General features: G+C 36.5%; 2 protein-coding genes across 3 annotated transcripts in view; one reads left to right on the forward strand and one right to left on the reverse strand.

Annotated features, from left to right (window-relative positions):
- The window catches only part of LOC124408205 (acyl-CoA Delta-9 desaturase-like), a 354733-nt gene that overhangs the window by 246998 nt on the left and 92367 nt on the right, over positions 1-15368 (reverse strand). The window lies entirely within an intron of this gene.
- LOC124408199 (zinc finger CCCH domain-containing protein 13) overlaps positions 1-15368 on the forward strand; it is a 102996-nt gene that overhangs the window by 5636 nt on the left and 81992 nt on the right. Inside the window, exon 2 of the mRNA XM_046884948.1 lies at positions 8574-8836. Within this exon, the coding sequence (XP_046740904.1) occupies positions 8792-8836 (45 nt within the window). The 5' untranslated portion in view covers positions 8574-8791. The remainder of the gene's footprint in view (positions 1-8573; positions 8837-15368) is intronic.

Below are 15368 nucleotides of genomic sequence, written 5' to 3' on the forward strand. Positions count from 1 at the left end.
CGATCATCGGTAATGATCCGGTTCTCGAGGCAACTCATCCTTCTTGTCTATATACATATAGTCAACGGATACATTATTTTCATTGATTATCAATCAATCTTTTTTCTTCTTTTTTTGGTCAATTTATCCCGCACTGTATAGCTCGTTACATGTTCAAGAGAGATAGCAATTTCGCTGCGGTAGGTATTTATAGACACTTATTAAGTCTATGTATATATATATATATATATATATATACGTATAATCACTTGCATAGCTGTTCATATTAATTTGCAAAAATAAAGAAGGTTTGTATCCGTGACACGGGACTTGCGGTAAATTAATTGAAGACCGCGGATGCATGCTTGTTATGATCGTTGTATCGAACGATGCATTTCTCTCATCATTCTTAGCCTCATAATCAGTTATATGGCTTATTTTAGTATTTCAATTTTGTAAGGCTTATTGTGTAAGGACGAATAGGAGAGGAGAAAAAATTAGAAAGGGGTAGAAATTATTTGAGAAATCTGCAGACTGACCTATTTTTTGCATAATATACAATATGATTATTGCTTTTACAAAATTATCGAACGTCACGCAATCACGTGATTGCAATATTCAGGCAAGAATTATCGCGATGACCGGGATTTATTTTTCACTCTTTTTTTTTTCTTATTGTTTAAATATAGACAAGACTGAGAGATACAGCTGGAATATTAAATCGATGAATATTTAATAATTATAACAATTTCTTATCATTTGCTGTTATAAATTCAAAGTGAAGTGACGGGTATAAAAAATTATGTTTGATCGTTTGATGTTCGCGATATTTTATAACGTCTCGTTTCTTGCCCCAAACTTTCTATCCATATCTCTCTATCTCTCTATCTCTCTCACTCTCGGTTTTTGAAACCTTTTGGGAAATAAGAACGGAAAGATGAGAGAATCTCATCCTTGAATAAATGTTTCAATACTGTGTGTAGATAGGTATATGTATACACGTGTGTCTAAGATAAGTTCCGTATAAGCCTTTGGGAAATACATGCGAGGAGAAAACGTTTGGAATATCTATACCTTATTCAAGTGTATGAGAAACCAGAGCTGCGGTTGGGGTTAAAGAAAAACTACACGCTCCAGGCTACATTGTGCATAACATTTTTGCTCCTTTATATAATATCTACGTATATCTATATCCTTGCTGTATATATGCTGGATTTAAATATCCCGATCCGATATTTTCTTACACGAACCCACATTTCCGAATTACGTAGTCCAACTTGTTCATTCTTCATGATTCAGCTCTCAAAACTCGAATTACATTCACCGACGGTATGTCAAAAACTAATTAGCCACGTTTTTTACTCTCATTTCAACTGTTTGAGTAGGAATATAAAAGCCATTCGTATTTTTATTCTGTCTTTTTCTTTCTTTCTGTCTCTCTTTTTTTTAACCAACCTGATCTCAGTTCATCGGATCCCAGGGAAAAATTTTCTATGCAACGGTCGCAATTCCTCGAATAATAATTTTACCTTTACTTTCTTTCTCTTTGTCTAGCTACTCATATTCTATACTGTCATTCCTCGATATTTTTTCGTCTCTCTCTCTCTCTCTCTCTCTCTCTCTCTCTCTCTCTCTCTCTCTCTCTCTCTCTCTCTCTCTTTCTCCCCCTCAGCCACAATTTCCAATTGTTTGTTAACCCGCCACCCTTGTGTGCACTCGACTCGCTTATCGTCTCCGCGTGTATGCAACGATTATCACAACGGGAAAGAACTGCATTACAGGCGCCCCTATTCAATTCACTCCAACAGCATATGCCGTATTGTTAGCGTTATGACTGCACAACGAGCTACACTCGTGGCTATCTAACGCAGTTACACGATTTTTACATTAGGGGAACAAGCCTGGCGCCCATGAGTTAATTACTTCGACTGGGAAATCGCGAAACCAAAGATTAGCAGCGACCACGTGTCGTTATTACAATCGTATTTCAAAAAAAGAAAAGGTCAGAGGGATTCCGGAAAGAGGTGGCATTGAAATTCCGAATTGGAAAAATTCCACAAGCGACAAATTTCCAATTTTTTGGCCCCGGAACTTAAGAAAGTAAGGAAATGAAATTTTGACGAGACAACAAAGTTCCGAAAGTGCGGAAATGAGATAATTTTGAAATCTGAAACACCGAAATTACGAATGATCCAAGATTTTTAATTCCGTGTATTTCCGGCTTGCTGAAATTTCGCCACTTTGATCTTTCCTTGTTTTGGATTTTCGATATTATTACGTCCGGAATCCTGTCATTCCGATTTTCGGTTTTTCTCATTTTTCTCAGCTTTTGGAACTTTACTCAATCGAGACTTTTTTTCTTTTCTGAATTTTGCTCTATCGGAACTTGAATTTTTGAACTTTAAGCCATCCATTCGAAATTTTGTTATTCGTAAAGATTTGACTTCTCAACTTCAAGTTTCGCCAAGCAAGTAATTCGGAATTAGTCGAAACTCTTCGAATTCGAAACGTCAACCCTATCCCAAAATACTATATATACAATTCTTTTACTTGGCGCCATGAAAGGCTCGTCAGTTCACGTATCGACGTGATTTCAATGTTAAGATGTAATTTATGGAAAGACAAAGTTTGAAAACCGGAATTCGTGTGAAGTTTTCATGCGCAACGTGCTCCCGAAGGCAGATGGAGGAAAAAAAAGAGCAATTCGAGGTGTGTGTGTGTGTGTGTGTGTGTGTGTGTTCGTGTGTACATAAAATACAACACATTCAGTATTTAAACGCCGAGTTTCTTCTGGCATGAGGTTGCACGGGTCCATCTCTTTTTCTCTCTCCTCCTTTCTCTCTTTCTCTCCCCCCTTCTCATCACTGTTTTGTACACCGTCGGATATCTGAGACTACCAACTGGTTTCTCGCGAAGAATTTTTTCGGGTCAATCATGGCCATCGGCATCTCCACTTCGGTCATCTTTATATCGGAACCGAGAAGCTTGTGTAGATAGAAACACGCGTTGAATTTCAAACGAACGATTCGACGCCACGCCGCAGATTTATTTCAAATGGAAACAAAAAATTGACTACAATAAAAAAAAAAAAAAAAAAAAACAAGAAAAAAAAACAAAACAAAATTCGGATAAAAAATTACACTCGAAAATAACGTGTCTCTGAAAATCTTTGGCAACTTGCAAAAGGTGCGGTAATGCATTTGAATCTTGATTTTATTCTGTATCTAAATTTTGATAATCTAAACGATTAACGGGTTTTCTCCGCAATTTTTGAGTCTCGTGTGACAAAATGTTAGTTTTTGATGTTTCAAGAGCCCACTCCAAAGGATGGTTCAAAAAAAAAAAATTTTAAGAGGTCGCTCCAAATTTTAAAAAATGTCAAAAATCGTCAAAAAAATTAAATTAAAAAAATTATATCTTCAGTATTTTGTTTGATTTTTAATTCATGTCGTGGTGTATTGTTATCGGTTCTTTCTTACTAAATTAAAGAAAAAAAATGTATGAAATTTTAATATGAATTTTAAAAGGTCGCTCGAAAAGATCTAAAGAATTGCATCAAAAAATTGAAAAAAAATTACGAGCTACCTTTCAAAATTCAAATTTTGAACTGAAACTTTCGGAAACTTATTTTTTTTTGTCTGTAAAATTAATTACGTTAGTAACGAGAAAAAATTTTTTAAAAAAAGAATCGATTTTTGACGATTTCTGACATTTTAAAAAATTTGGAGCGACCTCTTAAAAATTTTTTTTTGAACTGTCTTTTGGAGTGGGTTCCTCAAACATCAAAAACTAACATTTTGTCACACGCGACTCCAAAAAAAAAAAAACCAACTATTTTTTTTTGTAATAAATACATATGCACTCAAATTTGAAATCCTCGTTATTGATCGCGTAAGTTTCAAATCGTCTGCCGATTCTTCGATAATCCAGCGATAGCTTCAAAATAGGCAACTATAATCAGAATGATTTTTGATTTGATTCGGTTCGATTCGAACGACTCGATTTCATTCAAGTTCCGTAAAATTGTCGTTGACTAATTTTTATCGCTTATTCTTCTCCCAAGTTTGAAGGACCGCCAAGAGTGACCAAAAATCAATGAAAGTATAAATTGTCAAAAAACTTTTCCGCCATTACGATTACGTACTGAAATTTACGAAATTTTGGTTTCAAATAAACCGTTTGAAAAAATACGAAACAATAGATTAATCCATGAATTTATACCGATTCAGTCCAATCGTGTTCGATTGTTCTTTCGTACTCGATTAAACGATGCAACGATTATTCTTAGCTTAGTGGTGGGCATCGCTTCAACGACGTCTCGTGACACGTGTAAAACGCGAAGTAGCTACGCTGATACCCTACTAAGTATGCCGGTAACTCGCTCCGTCGCTTGTATAATATAACGGAGAGCAATGCCGATGACCAGAGACGAGGAGCAGCTATTCCATGTACGATCCTCTCGCTACTTTGTCCCATTTACAGCTCGTCTCGTCTCGGCATAATTTTCCGACAGAGAAATCGCGTCGGGACTAATTTTCACCAACGAATCGATATCGAGGTCAATTTTTTATTTACATTTTTAGCGTATAATGGGATGAAGAATTTTTTTCACCCGAAAATAAATTCCGTCCATTTTTTTTTTTTTTTTTTTTTTTTTCACTTAGTCAGATTTTGGGGAAAAATTGACAAAATAGGAATCTATATGAATTTAAATATTTTAACAACAAACAATTGAAATATACGGATTTGATTTTGGGATGAAAAAAGTTTACTGAATCTTTATGGATTAATCGCGGTAGAAGAAATTAGAATAAAATTCTCGAGAAAAGCTTAACCTGCATATGTACCGGGTGAGTCAATTGAAACGTCGAAGTCACGATATGACAACAAGAAAAGCCGATCCTGATTCGAAGTATCTTCATAATCGTTTCTCATTCACACTAGTTCGAACCTTCAAACATTGCCATAAACACAACCGAGCTCCACCCATTCTCTGCGTTTCAATTGTCTCACCCTGTACGTGAATTCACTCTATTTCCCATCGTCATTACGGAATTAAAGATCAATGGTATACCTGCGCATGCAGGCTGAAGTGGATAAAAGAAGAAAAAACGAATCCCATTGAACAGCGAGACGAGAAAAGAAAGAACAAACGCCAGTTATTATCGATAATCAACGAACCGCGAAATCGAGTCTAGTAATTATCGCCTTCGCCGATCGCGATGCGACGCATATATCTAAGGAATGACATACAATGTAAATGCAGTGCGGATCGAGGGATGCTGCGGAAATACGCGTCGATTCACGTTCATTAACAGAGCCGCGAGTATTTATCCAGGCTCCTCTGCTCGCTTAGCCGCGAGAGATAAAGACGCCGAGATGAGATCCGGCCTTCGCAGCATCCCGGAGAGATCGGCTTGGCCAACGGTCCACGGATGCTGGCCGACCAGTTATACCCATCGTGCCATCGCCTCTGGTCATCCCGCGAGTTCTTCTTCCGCTCGTTTCACCGCGGCCAGAAACTGAATACACACAACGTATAATGTCGAGCAAAGGCATCCGCGTATCTCGCAGTGCAGTTTCTGTTCTTTATAGTGTCCTGTGAACGTGGCTGCGTTTTATTTACCATTCAGGAAAGGATTCTGGACGAAATATCTCGTCCTCCACGTCTCTGACAGGATTATGTGATTTGGATTTATCGCCTTTGCGAACTCTTGAATGATTTTTCGCCACAGCTTTTATACCTGCGGAATTTAATTCGCACTTGATTCTTGACGTCGTTTACTCTGCACGGTGAGAACTTTTTTTTCTACAAATTATTAGAAATTTGTCCAGAAAAAGTTTTTGGATTAAAAATTTTTTTTTCATACGGTTCACTTGGCTTTTTTCAAAATTGAATTCCTGATCACTCGTGGGTTTATTATCTCGCCTGTATAATAGCGGTGAGTTTATTATGTCGGTACCACGTGTTCCGTTGAAAGAACCGGCGGCAGTGTTCGGGAAAAATGTTAAGAATGCAGAGAGTCATTTGTCTCCATGGGTTTTTCCCTCGGAGCATTTTTCTCCCCCCTCCTCGCTCTCTCTCTCTCTCTCGTTTCATCACTCTTTCATTTCCGTCCTTGTCTCTGAAACCCTTCATCCTTGCGCATCTTTCGAGCGTTTGAAATTCTCTGCGCGTTATAGTATATATCTAAGGCAAGAAATATGCGGCGTTTTCTGTGCAAAAACCCATCAGACTGATCTATACGAGAAAAGGATAAAAAAAATTAAATCGTAATAAACTGAAACAAAATTAAATTTAATAAAATCGTTTTTGCGATGCTTGCTTCGTTCAGTCAAACGTGACGAATGATTCAAGTCAATGCATATATATATGTATATATATATAATAAATAATATACGCTAAAGTTTTCCTCCTGCTAACTTTCATTCCGCAAGGACACCCGCTTGTATCCGGACTCGTTTACGACTGCGTTTGTGTGTGTGTGTGTGTGTAATTGTTGGTGAAAAAAGAGGAGAACGAACAAAAAGATATCGAAGACAAATAAAAAGTAACAAGAATTTGACATGCCTTTCTACCCAGGTTTATACCTTGTACATATAGACTTGCTCATGGAATATCGCTTCTCAATTTGGCGAAGCTATATATAATTGTTATTTCGATGCTCGGATGTGATATTTCAGTCACAAAGAAAACAAAGGGAAACGAATTAGAGATAAGAAAGATTCGCGGAGAGAGAGAGGGAGAAAGAGAGAGAGTAGGAAACAGAAATTAATTACCGCACAACATACGTTCTCGATATCTGCGCTATAATCTACGACCACAATAGCTTGCATAGGCATGTACTCTACTATATAATATATACCATATTCCACTAGTTTCTTTACGTAATTTGGATCGCGGTATGAGACTGATGCACACGAACCCTCTACAACTTTCTCTGAGAGATTTTTCCGCAAGGCAGCAGGCAGATGGATGCAGAAAATACATGTAATGACGATATAATATAATAACAGAGAGATCACGACACACGGAGTGCATCGCTTCTCGTATTATATGCAACAATTTCATCGCCGGATGATACTTGAATGCGTAGAATGAAACATATTGTCACGTGACTCGAGTTCTCACGCTTGTAATACGTACGTACGTACATGAATACGTAAGGTATGCACACGACGTTAAGGATCGACGCTATTATCTCCGTTCGTTCCTGCTCTCAGGTATAAAGCTTTGGAATTTCACGAGGAAAGGAAAAGGTCTGCCAAGTTTGCACTTTGCCTTAGAACTCTGGCGCTTACGACTGTCGTCCTATGTATGTATAACACACGGTATTGTCGTATCTATATACGTGGAGTTTGAAAAGGATCAAGGATAAAATCGTGACGCGTTAAATTGACCGCGTTTTAGAAATTATCGCATTTATTGATGAACTCAAAGTTAGTAACGTTAACGTAACGAAACACCAGGGAGAAAATCATTAATTATATCTCAATTTTAGATCTTGGACTTTGAAGGAGTTCGATTTTTAAAATGAGAATGCCTTTTGTTTTACTAAATTTTGGACACTGCTAAAGGTGCGAAGTGAAGATTTTTTCGTCCTCGTAATTAATTGAAGTAGAAAATCGAAAAAATGCTGTATAAGTCTCGACAGTTTTTCTTTTCTTTAAAAAGTACAAAATCTCTCAAATTTCTTTCAATTCTCCTTTTAAAATCGTCGGAAAATTCCGGTTCGACTTGCTTTTGCTTTATGACTTTCTTTGATAGGAATCGCATATACATCCGTAGTTCAGGGATTTATTCGTTTATCCAGATACCCAAACGGATATCGTCGTAGAGAGTTTGGTCCCTCGGCCCGTCAGCACCGGAAGTTACGGGTGTTAATTGCTCCTTGACACGAGTTTCGTTTTACGGCGAAGGTCAGGCTTGATTAAGACGCCCGGATTTCACCGCATATATCCGTATAAATCGTGCGGCTCGTTAAGTGGCTGAATATCAACCTAAATACTCGAATATTTACAATTTTATCTCTTCCTTTTTTCCTCGAATTTCTAAACATCACGGTTTCTTCTCATTTATGTAGATTCGACTTTCTCGTTGAATTCGCATCTCAAAATTTCTTCACAAAATTCATTGGTTTTCTTATATTTCACGTGTAAATTATGCCAAAGAATTATCGACTTGTAAATCAGATCGTTTTTATTCCGTTAAAAAAAAAAAAAAAAAAAAAAAAAATTAACATTCCTGCATAAAATATGAGTATAATAAAATTTATAGCAATTTAATTTGAAATATTATTAGAAATTTGTAGTTTTGACAAAATGGGACGCAGATGTTCGGCGAAGAAGTTTCGCAGCTACGATACGTAAATTACCGTATATAAGGAAGAAATTCTTGCGGTTTGTTGTGTCCTCAAATCAATTTTCACGGTCAAACAATGACCGAACATTTCTGGTCTATGGACACTGGTGATGAAAAAAACGTCAAAAAATTTCTTGGTCTACTGTTCTTTTATTTGTAATTTCTTATTTCTCTCACCGTCGTACCGAGTCTAACGGTTAAATTTATTTACCACCTACTGTGTGTGTTTCAGAAAAATAACCGTTCCTGCAGCGCGTTTCCTTCGCTTCGTTGGGTGATTTTGCACCAGCACCGAGAGGGACCTTCTTACCTCTGCATGCTGCATGAAAAAGTGGACAAAAGGAGGAACACCATAGAAAATATGTCCCTAACCGAGTCGGTCTACCTCGCTTTCTACGATTAGTTCTCGACACTATTTCTGCCTGAATTACGCGGCAAATACAAGCCAAGATGGAAACCGAAGAACTCACCAGGCTCGTCGACGGCATATACAAAGTGAGTAGTCAAAAGAAAACTATTTTAATTTGTATTTTTATAAATGTTTTGAAATAAAAACATTACATTATGTCACAAGGGAATAAAGTCGAAGATTATTCGCAGCTGAGTAGACTTTTTAAAAATGGATTTTCTTTTTATTCCTCTTTCGAAAAGTTTTAAGCATCAAGAATATTGTGTGTAAATTGCATAATGAAATTATAAGTTGCATGATTTTGATGAAAAAATTACTGAATGTACATTAACGTATAAACTTTGAAATGAAAAAGAAACGAATAGAATCGATCGAACAGTTTTTTTTTGATAAAAATTCTCCAAACTCGCCTACTTTTCTATCCATCTACTCTAATGCGTCCCCTTAAGAGGGAATAATATTCTACTTTAGACCCGCTTTTCAGTTAAAAAAGGGCAACATTATAATTGACTCGGGAATAAACGGAGTTTATTATTATTCTCAAAAATCACAATCTAAAGGTGAAAATTATCTTCTCGACCTTTCGATTCCTCGCCCAAGTTGCAGAGATAAAAGAGCCGAAGAATATTATAATCTCCTTGGGTGTAATTTCACCCCGGAGGGGTGTAAACGTAAGTTCAATTTCACACTCAATTATTACGGAAATTCTTCGTCTCTCGGGTGTCGTTTGTCTTCTCTTTCTCTTTCGACTTCTCTCTTTCTTCTAACCCATTGATTTTCGAAATTCAGTTTATTTAACCGTGTGACCTAATTTCTAATATATCCTTTCATTTTTCTTCAATTCTTTCCATTTTTTTTTTTTTTTCCTTTTGCTTATAAACATACCATATATATTTCATATATATATATCATGCAGAGGCATGCGGGAGAAAAATTAATTGGTTAACGGTTGAGCGAACAGCTGCACAAGCGATTCGTCGACTGCATTTGATTCGTAATTCAACCGAGACTTATTGTTAATTTATCGGTTCCGTGATAATTTAAAGCGGATAAAAATACTTTATTATATACGTACAACTGGGAGCTTTATATTACTTATATAGGTTTATCGTGTGACGTAGAAGATCGAGTTGATCTTTTTCGCATGTATCTTATCCGTTAAATGGTATCCTCGTTTTACTTTCAATAGATAGATATGAAAAAGAACAAGTTTTCTAAACTTCCTGCGAAAATTTCGATTTTGCGCACGGGTCAGAGTGCGCAAAATTTCCAATTCCCGCACTGTGAAAAAGCGTGCGCAAAGTACTTACTTTGCACACTGGTGGCTAAAAATCGCTGTTCTTCGCTTAATATCACCTCTACACTATACCGGCTTTGAGCAACGAGGTTTCAGAATCGGATCTAACTCGGCGAGCGCTTGAATTAGGGTTGGTGCAGCAAGGGTCGCGGTGGTGTTGACAAGTTGCCCCCTTGGCGAGGCTATATCATAACCCCTCCAGGGTTATACCGAAATGCACGACGAATGTATGTATGTATGTATGAGCGAGTCCCTCCAGCCCCGTGTAATCGTCCCGAATTCCCCGAGTCGTCTCGCTCTCGGGTTTCGATACTGCAGATCGCCATCTCGCGTGGAGTGGATATTAATTGGCTTCCGATGTACCCCGATACGCCTCGTTTCACATCCCCGATTAACTTACACCTATACGTTGTTATTTGTATATTATATACTTCGTGGGTTTGTGAAAGTACAAATAATCAAATAACGAGGAATAAAATAAAAGGTTTTAACAAAGTCAGACGTTGAATTGGTGAAAATTGAGTTCAGAAAAACTCAAGTATCTTACTTATACCTACTATCAAAACTGTATCAACGAGGAAAAGAGAGAAATTATTCGAGATACGGTTTTACGTAACGCGATACAAGTTCTGAATCCAGTTAAACGTGCCTCGTAACTCAGTCTCTGCACAATTTCTCAAGACATTGAATCCAATGCAGAGACGCGCGGTAGACATGTAGATTACAAACACGCCTAGATATATTTATATATATACATATATATATATATACATATATATATATATATATATATTAGGGTGACGCAAAAAAACTGACTTTTTTTTTTGAGTCTCGTGTGACAAAATGTTAGTTTTTGATGGTTTAAGAGCCCACTCCAAAGGACAGGTCAAAAAAAAATTTTTAAGACGTCGCTCCACATTTTTTAAAACGTCAGAATTTGTCGAAAATCGATTTTTTTTTTTTTTTTTTTGGGGGATTTTTTTTTCTCGTTACGGTATAATTTTACAGTAAAAAAAAAATAAGTTTCCGAAAGTTTCAGTTCAAAATTTGAATTTTGAAAGGTCGCTCATAATTTTTTTCCAATTTTTTCGTGCATTTCTTTAGATCTTTTCGAGCGACCTTTTAATATTCATATTGAAATGTCATAAATTTTTTTTCTTCTATTTAGTAAGAAAGAATCAATAACAATACACCACGACATGAATTAAAAATCAAACAAAATACTGAAAATACAATTTTTTTAATTTAATTTTCTGACGATTTTTGACATTTAAAAAAATTTGAAGCGACCTCTCAAAATTTTTTTTTTGAGCTGACCTTTGGATTGGACTCTTAAACCATCAAAAACTAACATTTTGTCACACGAGACTCAAAAAAAAAAAAAAAACAGTCTGTTTTTTTGCGCCTCCATAATAAATATATATTGTATAACGTGTATGATTAAACTAATGACACCCTTTTCACTCTTTAATCCGTTATATTAGTACCCAAAGTTGCGTGTAAAACGAGTACCGATATAGAATTAGCAAGAATATAGAAAAAGAAATAAAAACTATAGGATAAGATAAGTTATTTCATGGAGAGAATAGGAGCGATTTATACTGTGTACAGAGCGTGTCTATCCAAGGCGTGATAGGAATAAAATAAAATAGCGGCATGGCAGCCGCGTACCGAGCGAGGCTGGTTGTATAACGTTTTCTCGCCTTTCCAATCTCACGACTAGAGAGACGGTGCAAAATTCTCGATACAACCGCTGCCTGTGAGGTTAGATCGTTTGCGCAGAGCCGAGCTAAACTATAAACTGCGGAATAATATGTCTCGCAATGTTTTCTATCGGATACTTGTGTGTATAGACCGAGGGCTTAACGCTTTGCCAATAATGCAATAATTTTTACAAACCTGCCAAGTTGAGTCGTAATTTATAAATCGCTCAGAGTTTTAGAGAGAAAGAGAGAAAAAGAGAAAAGATTTAGGAAGAAAAAAATTCTCCTCTTTATCTTATTCTTCGCATTGATTTCAGCCAGAAATTAGATAAAACGAGGCACGACAAATTTCATCTGACGTCGGAACGAATTTAAAACGTTTCTCGATGATAAAAAAAAAAAAAAAAAAAAAAAAAAAAAAATTGATCAACTTATTACAGATAAAACTTGTACTTAGTGAAATAAAAATATATCTTACGCTTTAAATTGTTTATAAATTTTTTTACATATATTAATACAAGATTCAATGCGAATAACGAAGAAATTTGGAAGATTCTTCGAGTGTTGTATCATTAATTATCATCAGCATTCGCCAGAATCAACCGGCTAGTACCTTATTCTTTGTTGTTTGTTTGTTTTTTATTTAATTTAATTTTTTGCTCATTTCGTTCTTGCCAAAATCTCTCAGGCTACATCTGGCTAAATCGCAATACGATTAGGTATGTCAAATGCGTTCTCGTTTTACCTAAAGCCATATATCATTCGGCGAATCCGTTCGCATGAATAATTCACCGTAGTTCGCAATTTTATTTTCCAACGTCGTCATCGCATAGCAAGCGATGTATGTAATGCAGCTATAATGTAGTAAGATACCTCGGCAATACGTAAGCACAAAGGTAATTTCGATCCATCTGTACAAGGTCAGCGTCCGCGAAAGGATTCTACTTTTTTTCATCTCGTCGGTTTCTCGTCGCTTTTTTTTTTCTTTCTTTATTTTATTCCTATTTCTTTTACTCTTTTTTTGTTTTTTTTTTATTTCTGTTAGATCGTTTCTTCGCCACTTTTCGCAATCAGTTTTCGAATATAGACTCAAAGTCTGTTTTTCATTTATGGTCTGATACGCAACCGACAAACGATGTGCTTTAAAATGAAATTTCATTCACATTGCGAAATGAAAAAAGAACGAAAAATGGAATGGAAATGTTGAATTAAAACTATATGGTTTTGCAACGTTGATTAATTGACGATCGGAATAATCTGAATGCAAATATTACGATCGAGCCACACGGCTTACAACGACGTTCAAGCAAAAAAAAAAAAGAAGAAAGAAATTCAAAATTACGAGACAAAATAAGAAGAAAAAAAAAAAAAAAAAAAACTTGCATCGTTAATCAAGCTCACTTCTCTCTCTCTCTCTCTCTCTCTGAATGAATGAATCTCAAATTCAGAATTGTACAACGTTTGCCAAATTTCTAATACCTACAGCCGATATAACTCTTGGGTCTGTTTTTATTTTGTTTTTTTTTTTCATTGGTTTCTCTTTCCAAAACTTCTGTCAACTCTCCAGAATCGCTACTGACCTAGGTTCTCTGTTCTTCAATCAAAACCACGAATCCCGGCGAATACCTACCTGATATGGCAGACATTTTGCGACTAGCGAATCAACGCGTCATCAGTTCAAGATTCTCGATTAACGAGGACCGTCACGCCAATGCAGTTTCCAATGGTTGTGGCCCAATTTTTTTTCGATTTTAGATCTCATCCGTTTCTTTACATTGTTGTAGCTTTCTTACTTTTTTTCGCTTTCCTTTTTAGATTATTATCGAGAATAAATTGTGTCGGTGAAAAAGAGAAGAAAAGAAAAAAAAAAAAAAAAAAAATATCAAAACGGCTGATCTTTTTCTTCGCCAATCGAAATTGTTACAATAATTTCGTTTTATCTGACACGCATTTTTTGTTCCGTATTATTCTTTTTTTTGCTTTCGTTTCTTTTGCTGAAAATATGATGTATCCTTATGTGCACGTCGTCAGAGTTCCTTCGATGAAAAAGATATTAAATTTCGAATTCAGGGAACGGCGTTTTCGAGATAGAGAAAAACTTAGTGAGAGAGAGAGAGAGAGAGAGAGAAGATCGTGGAGAGAATCAAAGGATTTATGGTTCTCGGGGGATCGGCGACAACAATTGCGAGTAATCTCGGACCCCGCGGTAAGAGAGTTTTCAACGATTTATCGCTCAACGGGTTCAGAGATCGCTTTGCGCAAAAGCCTAGCTGCGGCCTACGAACCGCCACAACATTGCAGATATCGTTTTCTTCCCACAAACCACCCTTTATCCGGAGTTAACCCGAACCCTTCCTTCTTCCATTTTTTCCCCTTTTTTTCCTGCAATTTACCGCAAATTCGAGGTATTTACGACTCTGCAATTCGCTTTGGAGGAATAGAAATGCCTTATTTTACGATCATGGATAAATTGCGGATTTTAATTAATGAAAATTATCTATGAAATTAAATTTAGTGACTTTTTTTTTATTTTTAACAATTTTGCTAAAACAATTTTGATAAAAAAAAAAAAAAAAAAAAAAAAAAAAAAAAACCCGGCAAGTCGATCTGGATCGCAAGCTTATTTAAGCCATGAAAGTTGCATCGATCAATGATCTCAATATCGTCGATCCAGAACCGCAGGCTCCCGACTTTCACGTATAATAAAACAACGATTATTACTTTATTGAAGATAAATTTATAACGTCCGAGATATTTTTGTACCTAGATTATAGTTTGTAAAGATAAATCTTTGTCATTACGTTTTAAATAAAATTCTATTCGATTCGATAAAAGGTGAATCAGTAAGATCAGAAGTAGGGAAAAACCGCAAAGGAATACGTTGAAAAGTTCTCTCTAAGAATTCTTACGACTTATATATGATTGAAGTAATCCTATCTTCCAAGACTTATCGTACGAAAAATATCGAAGTCTTGATCTCGATCCAAGCGAAAGAAGGTTTATTTTCATGTGTCAAAAGGAAAATCGCGACCTTCGCAAATCGGCCAGGAGCATCCGGCTGCTGCTGAAACGCAGCGACGAAGGAATCGCGACGAGCGTCTAGAAAGCAGCTTTCGCCGATTCTGCTCTCCGAGCTGACCTCCTATTCCGCGGATTCTTATGCTCGCGAATCTTCACGCTGCAGCATCCCGTAGAAATTTTTGTCCTCGCTTATCCCTCCCCTCCCTCCCCTCCCTCCCCTCCCTCCCCTCTCATCCATCCTCATCCTTCGACTTACCGATCCACTCTATTCACCTCGGCCAGACTCCAATGCCGGGCAATTTTACACGTTTTACTGACTTCGTTAACGAGCTTCCAACTCCAGCTGGTTGCAGGGTGTACCTACTTAATCGTGCTGCAGGTTAACGAGCTATTTCTGTTATGCATCTGCATTTACCTTGATGTGTCACAGCCGTATAGAGTAGAGAATATTTCAGCCTGGCTGTAGCGCGATAATTCGATCATTTTCAAACTCTGTCGCAGTCTTTATCGGTTTAGATTTAAAAAAAAAAAAAAATTCCTAAACATTTTATATACCGCAGACGTTGGAAAATTTTTTTTTGTTTCAAATTTTTTTTT

The sequence above is a fragment of the Diprion similis genome, chromosome 7 (genome assembly GCF_021155765.1).
Source record: "Diprion similis isolate iyDipSimi1 chromosome 7, iyDipSimi1.1, whole genome shotgun sequence".
Classification (NCBI taxonomy): Eukaryota; Metazoa; Arthropoda; class Insecta; order Hymenoptera; family Diprionidae; genus Diprion; species Diprion similis.